Source organism: Talpa occidentalis, unplaced genomic scaffold (genome assembly GCF_014898055.3).
Source record: "Talpa occidentalis isolate TD23 unplaced genomic scaffold, MPIMG_talOcc4v2.1 talOcc4.4, whole genome shotgun sequence".
NCBI classification, from domain to species: domain Eukaryota; kingdom Metazoa; phylum Chordata; class Mammalia; order Eulipotyphla; family Talpidae; genus Talpa; species Talpa occidentalis.
In genome coordinates, this window is record NW_023604295.1 from 100932057 (window position 1) to 100947592 (window position 15536).

The window sequence follows — 15536 nt, forward strand, 5'->3', positions numbered from 1 at the left end:
ACTGGATTGTAGGACAATGAAGGTGTAAATAGGGAAACCAATTAGAAGTAATCCAAGTGACAAAATAGGGTGACTGAGTCAGTGTGATTGTGAGGAGGTACTTTATCACAGTGCTGTCATTAACAGGCAAAAATAATTTCTGATAGTCTTAGTTGACACTGACACCTTCTGGCTCAAATACGGTTTTACAAATATAATTTTATAAAGTTTTGTGACAGAAAAGAGTCAACATAAAAGCAAAGAATGCAGGAGAAAAGAAATGTAATATTCTGACAGAAGTAACCGGACAGAATCCAATAAATGCATGCCCAGCAAAAAGTACCTTCTAGGCTTCCTCAGAGGAGATTAGCTTGTTTACAAGGGATCTGAGACAGAAGCATGGGCCGTTTCACTTGAGTGCGGCCGTGAATGTGAGGTGTGTTCTGGGGCTGGTCTGTGGGATTTCTGCAAAGATAATCTTGGTGCCAGGGAAGAGAAAGTACTCTCACTCCTAATTCATGATTTTTGACTAATCAAATGAGTTTGTGCATAGGAAACAGGGAATGAGAACATCTCACAAAACTGAAGGTTGCAATTATGGTATTTTAAATTCTTACATGATTTGTTTTTGTTTACATTCAAGCTATTTCTCATTATTATTTCCAGTTCTAACTTTGAGGCAATACCCTTTCTGGAAAGGCTACTGAAAATTCTTTTCAGTAATATTTAGAGCTGTGAAAGATCAACTGGGCATCAATATACATGACAAAGCAAAAGATATATATATACCTCATAAGCCCATACAAAATGATTATATTACAATAAGTGCTCACTTAACATCACGCATAGTTCTTGGAAACTGCAACTACAAGAAAAATGACTTAGAGGGAAAAGGCAGGTCATAAAATATAATTCATTCAAAGTTGGTCAGTTTTTATTTTTCACCAATGTTATAACAAAACAACTAAATAAATTTTATAGTATTTTTCCCCTTCCACTTAAAATAATCATTATAGCCCGTGTTACTTTTTTCATAAAGATCTGAAAGCCTGGATACTAGGCAATGAAAAAAAAAAGAACAATTATGGAGTATTTTAAGACAAAAGAGGACTCAGCCTACTGTGGTAATGTAGCGGGAATGAAATTCTGGAGCATCTTTCAGGAACGTGAGGCCAGGGTGTGTATCCACCACATCCTTAAAAAGATCAAAACCAAAACTCAGTTAATAAACATACAGGAAAACCCCTAAATACTTATGGAATTTTTTTCTTCCTGTAGAGTAAGTTGCTAGTTGAGCAAATTATGAGCATTCACTTAAAACCCATTAGGTTTAATACTTTATTAACTTCAAGTTTTATTACAAGGATACTTGCTTAGATGTGCTTTTTCTGTATGCATAGTACACTTCCATAAAGTTAAAACGTTAATTTAGCTATATTTGTGCTATAGTTCTAGCACATAAAGGCATGTCAGGTAAATTCATTCCACAGATGCTGGCAGGAGTTGCTAAGTGAAAAATATACAGAAAGGATGACAGATAGAAGCCAATGAGAATGATTCTTTAATATCCTAAAAAATAGGAAATAATTTTTAAAAAGTCACAAACTATATAGGCAAATATTGTAGTCTGAGATCTACGTTAAGTTGTGTGAGCTAATGTCATACAGCTAATGTCCACTGAAGTAATTGTGTGGCTAACTCTATTTTCTTTTTTAAAAATTATTATTTATTTACTTATTTTTCTTACAATGTTTCACTAAGCATAATCCTTTCAAGTTCCATCCATGTTGCTGCAAATGGCATTAGTTTATCTTTTTTTTTTAAAGATTTATTTATTTATACAAGCACTGGGTACAGTCAGAAGTACGGGAGGGTGAGAGAATTCACCAGAGCCAGAGCAGGGAACAGAACAGGCAGACTGACGAAATATACTAATGAGGGGAGCAACAGGCGCAGCAAGAGAGGTCTGTTGTGCCATGTGGGACCCTCGCCTGCGGCCGGGGATCGAACCAGTGCTGCAGAAGCTGCGGGCAGCTTCGCAGCCCAGCACTCAACCACTGCGCCACCAGGGAGGCCCTCTTTTTTTTGTTTTTAAAGATTTATTTATTTATACAAGAACTGGGGTACAGGCCAGATGCGTGGGAGGGTGAGAGGATTCACCAGAGACAGCAGGAAACGGAACAGGCAGACTGACGAAATACACTGCTGAGGGGAGCAGTGGGCAAGACAGGAGAGGTCTGCCGCGCCATGTGGGACCCTTGCCAGCAAGCCAGGATGAAATTGGCGCTGCAGAGGCTGCGGATAGCTTCACAGCGCTGCGCTTAACTGCCTGCGCCAACAGGGGAGGCCCTAGTTTATCTTTTTTGATTGCTGAATAGTATTCCATTGTATACATATACCACATCTCTTGATTTTTGGGCATTTGGGTTGATTCCAAGTCTTACCTAATAAATAGTGCTGCAATAAACAAGGGGTGCATGATTCTTTTGATTTAATGTTTTTGTGTCCTTTGGGCAGATCCCTAGGAGTGGAATTGCTGGGTCATATGGTAGCTCCATTTTTTAGTAGACTGAGGAACCTCCATACAATTTCCATAGTGGTTGGACCAGTTTGCATTCCCACCAGCTGTGTAGGAGAGTTCCTTTTTCACCACATACATGCCAACATTTGTAGTTGCTAGTTTTTTTGATATGTGCCATTCTTAATGATATAAGGTGGTATCTCATTGTGTTTTTAATCTGCATTTCCCTGGTTATGAGGGATGTTGAACATTTTTTCATATGCCTGTTGGCCCTTTACATTTCCTCTTTGGAGAAGTGCCTTTTAAGTTCTTCTGCTCATTTTTTGACTGGATTAATTTACTTTGTTTTTGTGGAGTCATGTGAGCTCATTGTAGATCTTTGTGATCAATCCCTTATTAGTTGTATTGTGTGCAAAAATTTTCTTCCAATCAGTGTGGTGTCTCTTTGTTTTGGTTAGTGTCTCTTTTGTTGTAGAGAAGCTTTAAGTTTGATGTAATCCTAGTTGTTTATCTTTTCCTTCACTTTTTTTGCTTTAAGTGATGAGTCTTTAAAGATGTAACTGAGACATATGTCATGTAGTGTTTTGCCTATATTTCTTCTATAAATTTTATAGTTTCAGATCTTATGTCTAATTCTTTGATCCATTCTGAGCTGGTTTTTGTGCATGGTATCAGGTAACAGTCTAGCTTCATTCTTTGGCATGTAGCAGTCCAGTTTTCCCAGCACCATTTATTGAACAAACTGTCCTTGTTCCATTGCATATTCTTTGCTCCTTCGTCAAAGATTATTTGTCCATAAATCTGTGGGTTTATTTCTGGGTTTTCTATTCAATTCCATTGGTCTGTGTGTCTGTTCTTGTTCCAGTACCATGCAGTTTTGATTATTATGGCTTTGTAGTATAGTTTGAAGTCTGGAGTGTGATACCTCCATTCCTTTCCTTTAGTCAGGAGACCTTTGGTTATTCAGGTTTTTTTGTAGCTCCATATGAGTTTCATCAATATTTGTTCTATTTCTTTGAAGAATGTCATTGAAATTTTTATTAGAATAGCATTGAATCTGTAGGTTGCCCTTGGTAGGATGGTCATTTTGATAATGTTGATTCTTCCAATCCATGAGCAGAGGATGTCTTTCCATTTCTCTGTGTCTTCTTTTATTTCTTTTAACATGTTTTATAGTTTTTGTATTGGCCCTTCACCTCTTTTCTTAGGTTTATTCCCAAGTATTTGATTTTTTTTTTGTTTCTATTATAAAAGGAATGGTTTTTTTGGATTTCTTCTTCTTCAGATTGATTGTTTGCGTATAGGAAGGCTACTGATTTTTGTGTGTTGATCTTTACTAAACTGGTTGATTATTTTGATTAGTTTTTCTGTGGAGTTTTTGGGTTTCTCTATGTATATTACCATACTGTCTGCAAATAGCGATAGTTTTACTTGTATATTATCATATTGTCTGCAAACAGCGGTAGTTTTACTTTTTCTTTTCCTATTTGGATTCCCTGTTTTTCATTTTCTTGTCTTATTGCTCCAGCTAGGACTTCTGGTATTATATTGACGAGCAGTGGTGAGAGTGGACATTTTTGTCTTATTCCAGATCTTAAGGGAAAGGCTTTCAGCTTTTCACCATTGAGAATGATATTGGCTATGGGCTTGTCATATATGGCCTTTAATATGTTAAGGTATGTGTTCCTTCTATTTCAAAAATTTCAATGGCCTTTATCATGAATGGATGTTGAACTTTGTTGAATGCTTTCTCAGCATCTATTGATATGAAAATATGGTTTTTATTTTTCTTATTGTTGATGTGCTGGATTACATTAATTGATTTTCTGATGTTGAACCATGCTTGCATCCCTGGAATAAATCCTACTTGATTATGGTGAATTATCTTTTAGATGCATTGTTGGATTCTGTGGGTTAGGATTTTATTGAGGATTTTTGCATCAGTGTTCATTAGAGAGACTGGCCTGTCGTTTTCTTTTTTTTTTGTTTTCTTTGTTTGGTTTTGGTATTAGTGCAATGTTGGCTTCATAAAACGTGCTTGGTAGTATCCTTTTCTTTTCAATTTTTTGAAAGAGTTTGTGTAGGATAGGCAAGTTCGTTTCCGAATGTTTGGTAGAATTCATTTGTAAAGCCATCTGGTCCTGGACTTTTGTTTTTGGGGAGGGTTTTGATTACTGTTTCAATTTCACTGCTTGTAATTGGTCTGTTTAGGTTTAGATGTTCTATTTGTTCTTTATCTAGCTTTGGATGATGATAAAGTTGTAGGAATTTGTCCATATCTTCTAGATTGTTGAACTTGTTTGCATATAACTGTTCATAGTAATCTCTGATTATTCTTTTGATTTCTGCTGTGCCTGTTGTACTTTCTCCTTATTTTTGTTTTCTCCTGTTTTTTTCTTTGTGAGCCTGGCTAGATGTTTGTCTATTTTATTTTTTCGAAGAAACAATTTTTGGCTCATTGACATTTTAGATTATTTTCTTAACTACTATTCATTTATTTCTGCTTTAATTTTTATTATTTCCTTTCTTCTATTGGCTTTTTTTTTGGGGGGGGGTTCTTTTTCCAGTTCTTTAAGAACTGGTGCAGTTCACACTCTGTTCTCACACCATTGCTGAAAGAAGAAGCTGGCAGTTTGACCCTCCAGATATGTGAATCCAGAGTTTTACTTAAAAAGCAAACAAACAAGGAAACAAAAAGCCCCAACTGAATAGTATAACACTGCATCTCTATGAGTTTATGTACACACATACACATATTTATATATCCTTATTAGATACACACACATTTTTTAAATTCATCCATTCATTCATGGACATTTAGGTTGCTTCCACCTATTTGTCATTATGAAAATGTGGCAATAAACATGGGATTGCAAATAATTTGAGATTCTGTTTTCAGTTCTGTTTTCATACATATATATATATATATATATATATATATATATATATATATGTCTCCCGAAGTGTGATTACTAGAACACAAGGTGCCCCTATAATTTTCAAAGGGGCTATCATATTGTTTTCCATAGTGGCAGTACCATTTTATATTTTCACCAAAAAAGCACATGTGTTCTAATTTTTTCTATCCTCATCAACACTTGTTTTCTGTTTTTTTTTATTTTAAAATAGTACCTACTTTAATAGTGACATTTAATTGTAGCTTTAATTTGCATTTTCCTGCTTCATTAGTGATGTCAAACATCTTCTCATGTTTATTCAGTATTTTAGCTTCTTTGAAGAAATGTCTATTCAAGTTCTTTACACATTTAAAATCAAATTTATTTTTATTTTCTGTTATTATTGAGTCATAAAAGATTTTTATATATTTTTATAACCCTATATCAGATATGTCTACAAATACTTTTCCATTCTGTAGGCTTCTTATTTACTATGTTCACTGTCTCCTTTGAGGCACAAAAAATTTAAAAGTTTGATGTAGTTCTATTTGTCTGTATTTGTTTTTAGTGCCTGTGATTTTGATGCCACATGTATGAAATCATTGCCAAACACAATGTCACGAAGTTTTCCCTATTTTCTTCTAGGAATTTTATTATTTCAGGTCTTATGCTTAAATTTTTAATCTATTTTGAGTTAATTTTTATATATGGTTAAAAAAAGAGGCTCATTTCATTCTTTTGCATATGTATATCCAGTTTACCCCAAACTGCTTGTTGGATAATCCTTTACCACTGTGTAATCTTGGCAGCCATTGAGGATCATTTGCCCATACAGACAAAAATTTATTTCTGGGCTTTAAAATCCATTCAGTTGGTCTTTATGTTTGTTAGTATGCTAGTACCATAGTGTTTTGATTGCTATAAGCTTTGTAATATGCATTTTGAAGTCAGGAAGTGTGAGCCTTCTGGCTTTATTCTTTCTTAGGAATGGTTTTGGCTATTCCAAGTCCTTTAAATCTTAGGATTTTTTTTCTATCTCTGTAAAAAATACTATTTTTTAAACAGCTTTACTAAAGTATTTACTGGATAACAAAGGAAAAAAAGGCACATCTTTAATATATTCATTTTGATGAGTTTGGACATATGGAAAACCTCACCACAATAAAGATGATAGACATATCCAACACTGCTAACAGTTTCCTTGTACTTTTGTCTGTTTTTGGTAAGAATTCTTAACGTGAGATCTACCCTGAACACATTTCCAAATGTACTGTTAACTATAGGCATTATGTTGTACAGTAGAACTTTAGAACTTATCTATCTTGAATAACTGAAACTAAGCGCATCAAACAATATCACCATGATTCCACTTATTTGAGGTATTAAAATAGTCAAACTCATAGAAGCTAAGAACAGAATGGTGGTTGCCAGGGGCTGTGGGAAGGGGCCACTGGGATTTTGATAGAGCTCACAATGAATCTATAGATTGTTCTTGGTAGTATGGGTATTTTATAATTGTAAGTCTCTCAACTCATAAACATGGAATATCTTTCTATTTATTTGTAAGCTTTCTTTCAATTAATGTTAACGTGACATAATTTTTTTTCTTCTTTTATACTTTTAACCTAGTTGTGTCTATAATTACAATACATTTCTTTCTGGCAGTATATATTTGGGTTTTGCTTTCTTTGGTCTAATTTTTATGTTCTGAGGATATTTATATCACTTATATTTAATGTGAATATTGATATGGTTAGGTTTAAGCCTATCATCTTGCTATTTGTCCTATCTATTCTTTGTTCCTTTTTTCCCTTTCTTTTCTGTCTTCTTTTAGGTTAACTGAATATTCTTTATGATCTTCCTACTTTCTTTTTTTTTTTTTTTTGCTTATTGGCTAAAACTCTGTTCTTTTAGCAGTCAGATCATAGGTTACCTCATGCATTTTAAACTTACTACTATCTACTTTTCACTTCATGGATTATATGTAAACCATACAACAGGACACTTCCCATTTCCATTTTTCTCTTTCTATCCTTTATGTTACTGTTTTCAAATTATACTTAAACACATGTACTAAACACCACAATACACTGTTGATAGCTTTGTTTAGAAAGTAATTTTTTTTTAAGGAGATCAGAATAATAAATTATACATATTTATCCATGTAGTTACCATTTCTGGAGCTCTTTATTCCTTTGTATAGATTTGTATTTCAATTTGGTATTATTTTCTTCCTTGCTTAAGCAACTTAAAAAAAATTTCTGGTAGTGGATTTCTGTTGGTGACTACTTCTTTCCATAAAAGCAAAAATACTATTTCCATTAAAAAAAAAAATCTTCATTTTTTTAAAAGATGTTTTTACTGGATATAGTATGCTGGGTTGATAGCTCTTTTCTTCCAACACTTTAATGATGTTGCTCCATTGTCTTCTGGGTTGGACTGTTTCCAACATGAAGTCTGCTATCTTGTTTATCTTTGTTTCACTCTGAAATGTAACTATTTTCTCTGGCAGCATTTTAAACTTGCTTTTTATTATTGGTTTTCAGTCATTTTATTGTGATGTGTATAGTTTTCTTTGTGCTTCTTGTACTTTAGGCTTATTGAGACCTTGGGTTAGTGGGGTATATAGTTTTTATTAGACACAGAAAAATTTAGGCACATGTTCAACTCATTTTTCTATGCCCCTGAAATGAAACTCTAGCATTAACCAGAGTTAATGCAGATTTCACAGGTTAAGGGCACAGTCCTCCACAAGCCTCCTCTCACTTCAGCAATCAGCTGAACTCTATGGTTTCCAGGCCATCTACACTTCTGACTGATTGATTATATATGTGAGGAATCCCATTATGCCCCAGGTTTAGCAGTTTGCTTAAACTTCCCACAGAACTGAAGAAAGTGCTATCTTGTGGTTGATATTCTATAATAAAGAACACAAATCAGGACCAGCTAAAATATAAATGCTTAGGGAAAGGTCTAGGAGAGTCCCAAACACAGAAATTCTGTGTCCTTAGGATATGGTATACAATGGTGTATGGTGTACACCAGAAATCAAAGGCATATTTGACTTTCAAATGAATTTGTTATCTGCTTAAGAAAACTGAATATACATGAAATTAAAAATTTTAATAAGCAAATATATTGTGCTATCAAGATTGTATGGTAAAAATAGATACAATACTGGTATGTAACTCGTTCTTGTTGGAAGGCCTAAATATAAATAGTCCCAGTGGGTTCTTTTTCTTTCATCTTAACAACAGATTACTAAGCCTGGTTTTAGAAGGTGCTTCAGTGATTATGTGGTGGGTGAGGGAGAGCTGGAGTGGTCCTTCTCAGCTTTAATGGGAATTGCCCTGTTTTATCCTACCAGTTCTGTGTTAGATTTTTATTTAACAAAAATATTTGCTGCTTAAATAAGCTTAAAACTCTCTCTTGTAGAAATATGATCTCTAGACTTCTGTAGCTCAATTGACATATCTTATATTTGAAAAAATAATTAAAACCTGTAACTCTAAAAGTGAAACCTATTTTTAAAAGAAATGAAAATTACCTGAAGTAAAGGGATAAAATCCTCTTGTTCTAGAAAGCTGCAGCTGGGCTTTGCTAGAAGACAGATAAATTTAGAGGCATCATCATGATGGCTATTCAGCAACCTATAAAAGAAATAACTGTTTAGGAAGATTGGCTACTGTGAACAATGACTACAATGACTACAATATCAGTAGTTGATATTTTTTTTTTAAAGATTTATTTATTTATTTATACAAGCACTGGGAACAGTCAGAAGTGTGGGAGGGCGAGAGAATTCATCAGAACATTGCAGAGAACAGAACAGGCAGACTGACGAAATACATTGCTGAGGGGAGCAGCGGGCGGCAGGAGAGGTCTGCGTGCCATGTGGGACCCTCGCCCGGTGGCCGGGGATAGAACCAGCGCTGCAGAGGCTGCGGGCAGCTTCGCAGCCCAGCGCTCAACCGCTGTGCCACCGGGCAGGCCCAATAGTTGATAATTTTAACTTGAAGGGCATTTAGATATAAAAAATTAGGAGCTCTCTTTTCAGTGGTTAAAAATAATTTTCTCATGTTCTTGATTTTGTCAAAAAAATCTTAACAAAAACTTAACCAATAAGATGGTATTATTTGTGCTTTTGAGACAGACCACAAATTCAACTGAATGAATGTGGTAAAAATATAGTTAAGGGAGGATGTCCATTCATGTTTAGCACAGGACATCTGGAACCAGATCTCCAGAGCTACCTACCTACTGACACATCAGATAGGTTACTGTGATAGGAGGCTTTTGAAATAGACTTTGAAAGAACAGATTAAAAAAAAAAAAAGCATATTAAGTCTTTGAGCTCCAAGAATTCCTTATGTCCAGCGTTTACTGGACATTTCTACTTGGACATTATACTCTGATAGCAAAGTCAAAATATTAAAAACTAAAGTTAAAATTTTTCTCTGAAAGTCAGAATTTTTTTTTTTTTAAAGATTTATTTATTTATTTTATACAAGAACTGGGGTACAGGTCAGAGGTGCAGGAGGGTGAGAATTCGCCAGAGCCAGAGCGGGGAGCAGAACAGGCAAACTGAGTAAAATACACTGCTGAGGGGCACAGTGGGTGAGGCAGGAGAGGTCTGCTGCGCCATGTGGGGTTCTCTCTGGCCAGTGGGGAATTGAACCGGTGCTGCAGAGGCTGTGGACTGCTTTGCAGTGCAGCACTCAACCACTGCACCACTGGGGAGGTCCTGAAAGTCAGTACTTTTTATGGACAGCTATTTTTGTTAATGGTGGTATCATCCTGAGTAAACTGCACTTGAAATTTTGAAGTCATTTTAAGTTCATTTCTCTTCATTATTTTTTCCATATTCAATTAGTCTCTAGATTTTCTTGTTTTCCTTTCCTAATCATTTATTAAATGTTAACTGTGTACCAGGTACTATGCCTTGATGATACCTGGGATAAAAACAAAAATAAGGGACTTTATTCCTTGTGAGCTTATAGTCTAGTGAAAGCACCACACAGATAAGATTATACTACTGTGTGACAAGTATGACAGAAGCAATAAACACAGGGTGTCATGGAAGGACACATGGGGGCCTGTGAGATTTTTTGAAAAGGTGAAGTAGAATGAAGGGTGCTGTGGGTCAAAGGGGTTATATGTACAAATAACTGGTGTAAGAGTGCATGGAATACCTCGTCAACTACTAGTGCTGGGGTGGTAAGAGAAGGGGACATGGGCATGCAGGAGCAGATCCTAGAGGCCCTTTAAAGGAAGTCAAGAACCTGGACTTTAGCCTTCTCCACAGAAGAATTTTTACTTGGATAGTGACATGATCATATGTGTGTGTGTGTTTTCCTCAGAAATACCAAGTAAATATGAAACCAGGGTCCTAAATGTGGAGACTGACAATGGGAGAGGGAGAGAAAGGGGTCATTTTGGTTGAAAGGATGTGGTAGTTGATAAGTGTAAGGAGTGAAAAGAAAGGGGAAGTTCACGAAGACTCCCAGGTTTCTAGTTTGACCACTAGGTGCTTGGAATACAGGAGTCCTGAGGAGTCCTCAAAATGTTTCACACCATTCAACTTTTGTATTTCCACTGTATGATCTAGTCCAGGGTCATTTTATTTCATGCTGAGGCTGAAATAATAGCATAACAACAGGCTTTGCTCATCCAACCTTATATTTATCACAGACAGTACATCATTTGAAAACATTCACTGATATTTTCCCTCATTCAAACATGTTCAGTAACTTTCTATCATTTCTATCAGAGTAAGTCTGAATGCCTAAGTCGGACATTTAAGCCATCTGTAATTAGGCTTGAGTTTGCCTACCTACCTACCTCACTATTTTGCTAAGCAAAACATTTACTCTGGACAACAATGACCCACTATTTTCTAAATGTCATGTGCATTCTTGCCTCTGTGCCATTTCTCAAATTGTTCTACTCCCCTAGAGTATCATCCCTCCTAATTTTGCTTTCTAAGTGCTGGCTATTGTTTATGATCCAGCTAATAACTACCTTTTCCAGAAAGCATTCTCTGACAACTAAATTCCTTACTGATCTTGGTACTACTTCATATATATATATATACTATTGTACTGTTTACTTTCTTTTATCTCTCGGGCACTTAAAGGGTAGGCAAAGTTATAGCTCTTTTTCCTTTGCATCCAGCATAGTGATTTTCACATTGATTTTCAAAAAATGTTTGTGCTCTGAAAAATGGATGTGTACTTAACTGACTTCATTTGTGATTATTAAAGCTATTGTATGATTTTTATATTTATTCTCCTTATCATTCTTCAAAATGCTTAATGTTAAATAAATGTGTATTTCAGAAAATGATCAGTGCAATAGGTGGTGATGGGAACAACCTCTGAGAATTAGAGAATGGGTAGGATGATCCCAACAAAAGGGTCGTGGTCCCTGGAAAGGAGCACTTTCTTTTCGTTTTTATTGAGGGAGTATTAGTTTACAATACTGTATAGGTTTCAAGTTCAGCAACTGTATATTTCACAAAATAACCCACCAATTAAATATCCAATCACCATCTACCACAAAGCTATTCCCTCCCCTATATGAAAGGAGCTATTCCCTCCCCTATATGAAAAGAGAAAGGATAGCACTACTAAAGCAAAACCACAAAGATGTGATGTGATGCTGAGATATTCTGAGAGGAAAACATTAAACTGGCTATAGCTTTTTGCTATCAGAAGCATGAAATAGAAAGAAATAGTGAATTTTCAGTCATTGCTAGTGGCCAGTGAGCTCTACATGGCAGGAGAAAAGGTGATAATAAAAGCCATGAAAGCTGGAGAAGAGGAGTAAACATAGCTATTCTAAGGTGGTATCTTCCAGAGCTCTTAATAAAATATTGCTTTGTTAATGGACAAGTGACACGTTGACATGAAAATATAAGAGGAAGTAAATTTTGATAAAGCTGGAGCAGTATGACTGAATGAGGAGCTCTGCTACAAAGCTGGCACTCCAGGAACTTAGACAAAAAAAGCTGCAGAACAATGTTTTTCCCCTAAAAATATCCTGATTGTAAGAAAAATAGATGTCAAAGTACAGATATGAAATAAGCAGTAAGGAATGGAGGACGAGCACAAGTAAGGAATGGAGTAAGGAATGGAGTAAGTAAGGAATGGAGGACGAGCACAGGCAGGAAACAAGAGCCCTTAATGGTGGTTTATCCTCAAGCCACTTGGAGATCTATGATGCCTCCATCCATGAATAATTAGACAGGAGAGAAATTATTTCCTGTAGGCTTTGAATTTTGTATTTGACTTTATTTGTCAATATTATATAAAACATTATTAAGAGGAGCAAGTCAGCATGCACATATATATGTTTTAATTCTGTGTCATCTGTCCGTTATTTTTTGTACTTTAAAAGTTTTAAATTATACTTGGGCTCAAGTCACTTTATACAATTTGTAAAAAAATTATGAAAGTAAACACCTGTTTTCATTAAGGTCAGTGTGGAAACTCAAACCATCACACTTAGCCGCTCAGTCTCCCAAAATAGCCATACATAAAAGCACTGTGATTTTTAAAAGATGTTTTAAGAGCTCAGAGAGGAGTTCCCACTAGAGGGTGCTCCAACCATTTTAGTACCTGGCCCTAACACCAGATGATTATTGCAGGCTTATTTTCATCATAGATTTTTTTTTTTTTTAAATGAAAAAAGACAAAGAAGTTGCTCATGCTATATAACTTCATAAGCCATTTCTTAAAATCAAGACTTGTGTTTCGGATCTTTTTCCCCCTTTTTGCTTTTTGCAGAGGTCTATTTCCCTTAGAGATAAAATTAACTTGGTTAATCTTAATAAAGAAATAAAGCTGTTGTGGCTGCTGATATCCACAAACATAAATGTCTACCCTTTCCCAATGACACACGGTCTTAAAATAACTGGCTGTTACTCTTCTCAATATTATGCAATTAATTGTAGGTAAATCAAGTTGGATACTAACTTTCTTTTGGTATAATCAGCCTCAGGCTCACAAATGCTAGTTCCTAGAATATTCAAAATAATAGGAAATAAGCAGCTAATACCTCTTCCCTCAGGCTTTACTCTCTTACAGAATAGACTATTTCCTTTTTTCAATCTCCCAACTTATTTAAAATTCTCTGTTAACCAATCCTAATTCACTTCTTGCAGCTTTTCCATATTATTAAGAGGTTTTTGCCAATAATGCTCAACTGAATGGCTAAAGATACCTGACAAGAGCTGTGCAATACCCCTATTCTTTTTACCCCCGGTTTATACTCCAACTGAGATCTTCTCAGGGCCTGGCACCTGAAAGAATCTAGGTGAATAAAAGCTAGACCATCTGCACATTCCAAATTGAATTCCACTACTATTATAGGCTGATTTAAAGTAGTAGTAATAATAATAATAATAATAACAATAATTAATAATAGACAATAGGACCCTGGAACCCTGACTTTCCTGGTTGGAAGAGAGAGGGAATACAAGCTGACCTCCCTACGGTTCAAGCCCAGTGGTTTATTTCCTTCCCTTGGGTTCTAGGTTGCCAGAAATACCAATGATAAACACTCCAAAGGCAAATGCTAATTCCTTTGCTGGTTTACGCCTGTTATTTAGTGCTTTTTTTCCTCTTCTATTTCTAGTCTTCAAGGAAATCCCGTACTTTGACTGTTTACCCACACATTAAAAAAAAAAAAAGATATTTCTTTGATTTTTATGCTTATGATTTGTGTTTGCTATGGAATGCTGACCACAGACTGACTTTGGAGTGCCATCCTAATGGTGTTGAGGAATAATCCTCCCAGGGCCCTTTTAGTTCTCGGTTTTAGACAACTACAACTGTCGCTATAACAGAATGACTAAAATCCACCTGGAAGACATGAAGCCTTGGTAACTTTGAGCTTTGTTGAGGTTCTTTAAAAGAAGTCCATTAATTGGGAGGTTCACATAAATTCTGATCATTTTAGTTTTAATGAAATGCATATAGACCTTATGCAATTCACTGCCAGATTTGTCAAAAAAGAATACACTTACTGGTCATCTATTATGTTCTTAAACATCGTACTATTAAAGGGATTTAAGGTAGCATGAAGGGATTAGAAGGAATTTGTAAGCTGTATTTTGCTGCTACTAGATGTTGATTTTAAATAATGAAGATAGGTAAATGATATTTTCCCAATAGTTTACCAGGAAGGGTATCTACCCAAGAAAAGATGAGAAGAACATACGTAAAGAAGACTAATCAGTTAAAAGTGGTAGAAGAAGCAAATATATTAAGAAATAACTCCTAAAGAAGAAAAAAGGGAGAAAAAAAGAAAAGGAAGAAGAAAGCTGGGTTTGAGTTCAAGAACACTCGTCAGAATTTTAAAATACAGAAGTCTCTTCATAAAGATATCATTCCTCCTTTCCTCAACTGGAGCTTTCAAAAAATAATGATTAACATCTATTAAAGTTCCATTATTTTTAATAAATCAACTAGCTATAATTCTAAATGTGATCATTTAGAACAGAAGCTATGTTTTTCACGTGACCCATGAGGTTTGCGGTCCTTAGAGAATTTTTACCTTTATGTCACTACTACTGGAGTCAAACCCTCAGACCTAAATTTACCAAGTAAAACTAAGAAAGTGGTATTATTTTTTTAAGATTTATTTATGCATACAAGAGCTGGGGTACAGGCCAGAGGTGTGGGGGTGAGAGGATTCATCAGAGACAGAGTGGAGACTAGAAGAGGCAGATCTACTGAAATACACTGCTGAGGGGAGCAGCGGGCGACACAGGAGAGAGAGGTCTGCTGTGCCATGTGGGTTGCTCCCTGGCCAGCTGGAGTTCGAACTCTGGGGATCAAACTTGTGCTGCAGAGGTTGCAATTTGTGTGTGGGTAAAAATGGTTTGTAATCACTGAATTTTACTTACTGAAACACTAGGATAAAGGGGAAATTAATAAACGACTCAAGGTGTTACAATGCAACCCCAATGTGAAATGGGTTGCCTGATTGTGGGGCCTCACCCACGTGCTTAAAAGGGACTTATAATGAGACCCAACTGCAGGCACACCAAAAAGGTTAATAAAGGGTTTATGCAAAAAAGGGGAAATGAAGAAATGAATGACTCAGGAAGAAAAAGAGAGAGATAAATTGATTAA

The 15536-nt window shown here is 35.6% G+C and overlaps 1 protein-coding gene across 6 annotated transcripts in view; it reads right to left on the bottom strand.

The window, feature by feature from the left end:
- PPP2R3A (protein phosphatase 2 regulatory subunit B''alpha) overlaps positions 1-15536 on the bottom strand; it is a 152627-nt gene that overhangs the window by 57194 nt on the left and 79897 nt on the right. For all 6 annotated transcript variants that reach the window (XM_054700811.1, XM_037525936.2, XM_054700810.1 and 3 more), the window contains 2 exons: positions 8945-9047; positions 1100-1174 (listed from right to left, as the gene is read on the bottom strand). In XM_054700811.1, coding sequence (XP_054556786.1) covers positions 1100-1174; positions 8945-9047 — 178 coding nt within the window. The remainder of the gene's footprint in view (positions 1-1099; positions 1175-8944; positions 9048-15536) is intronic.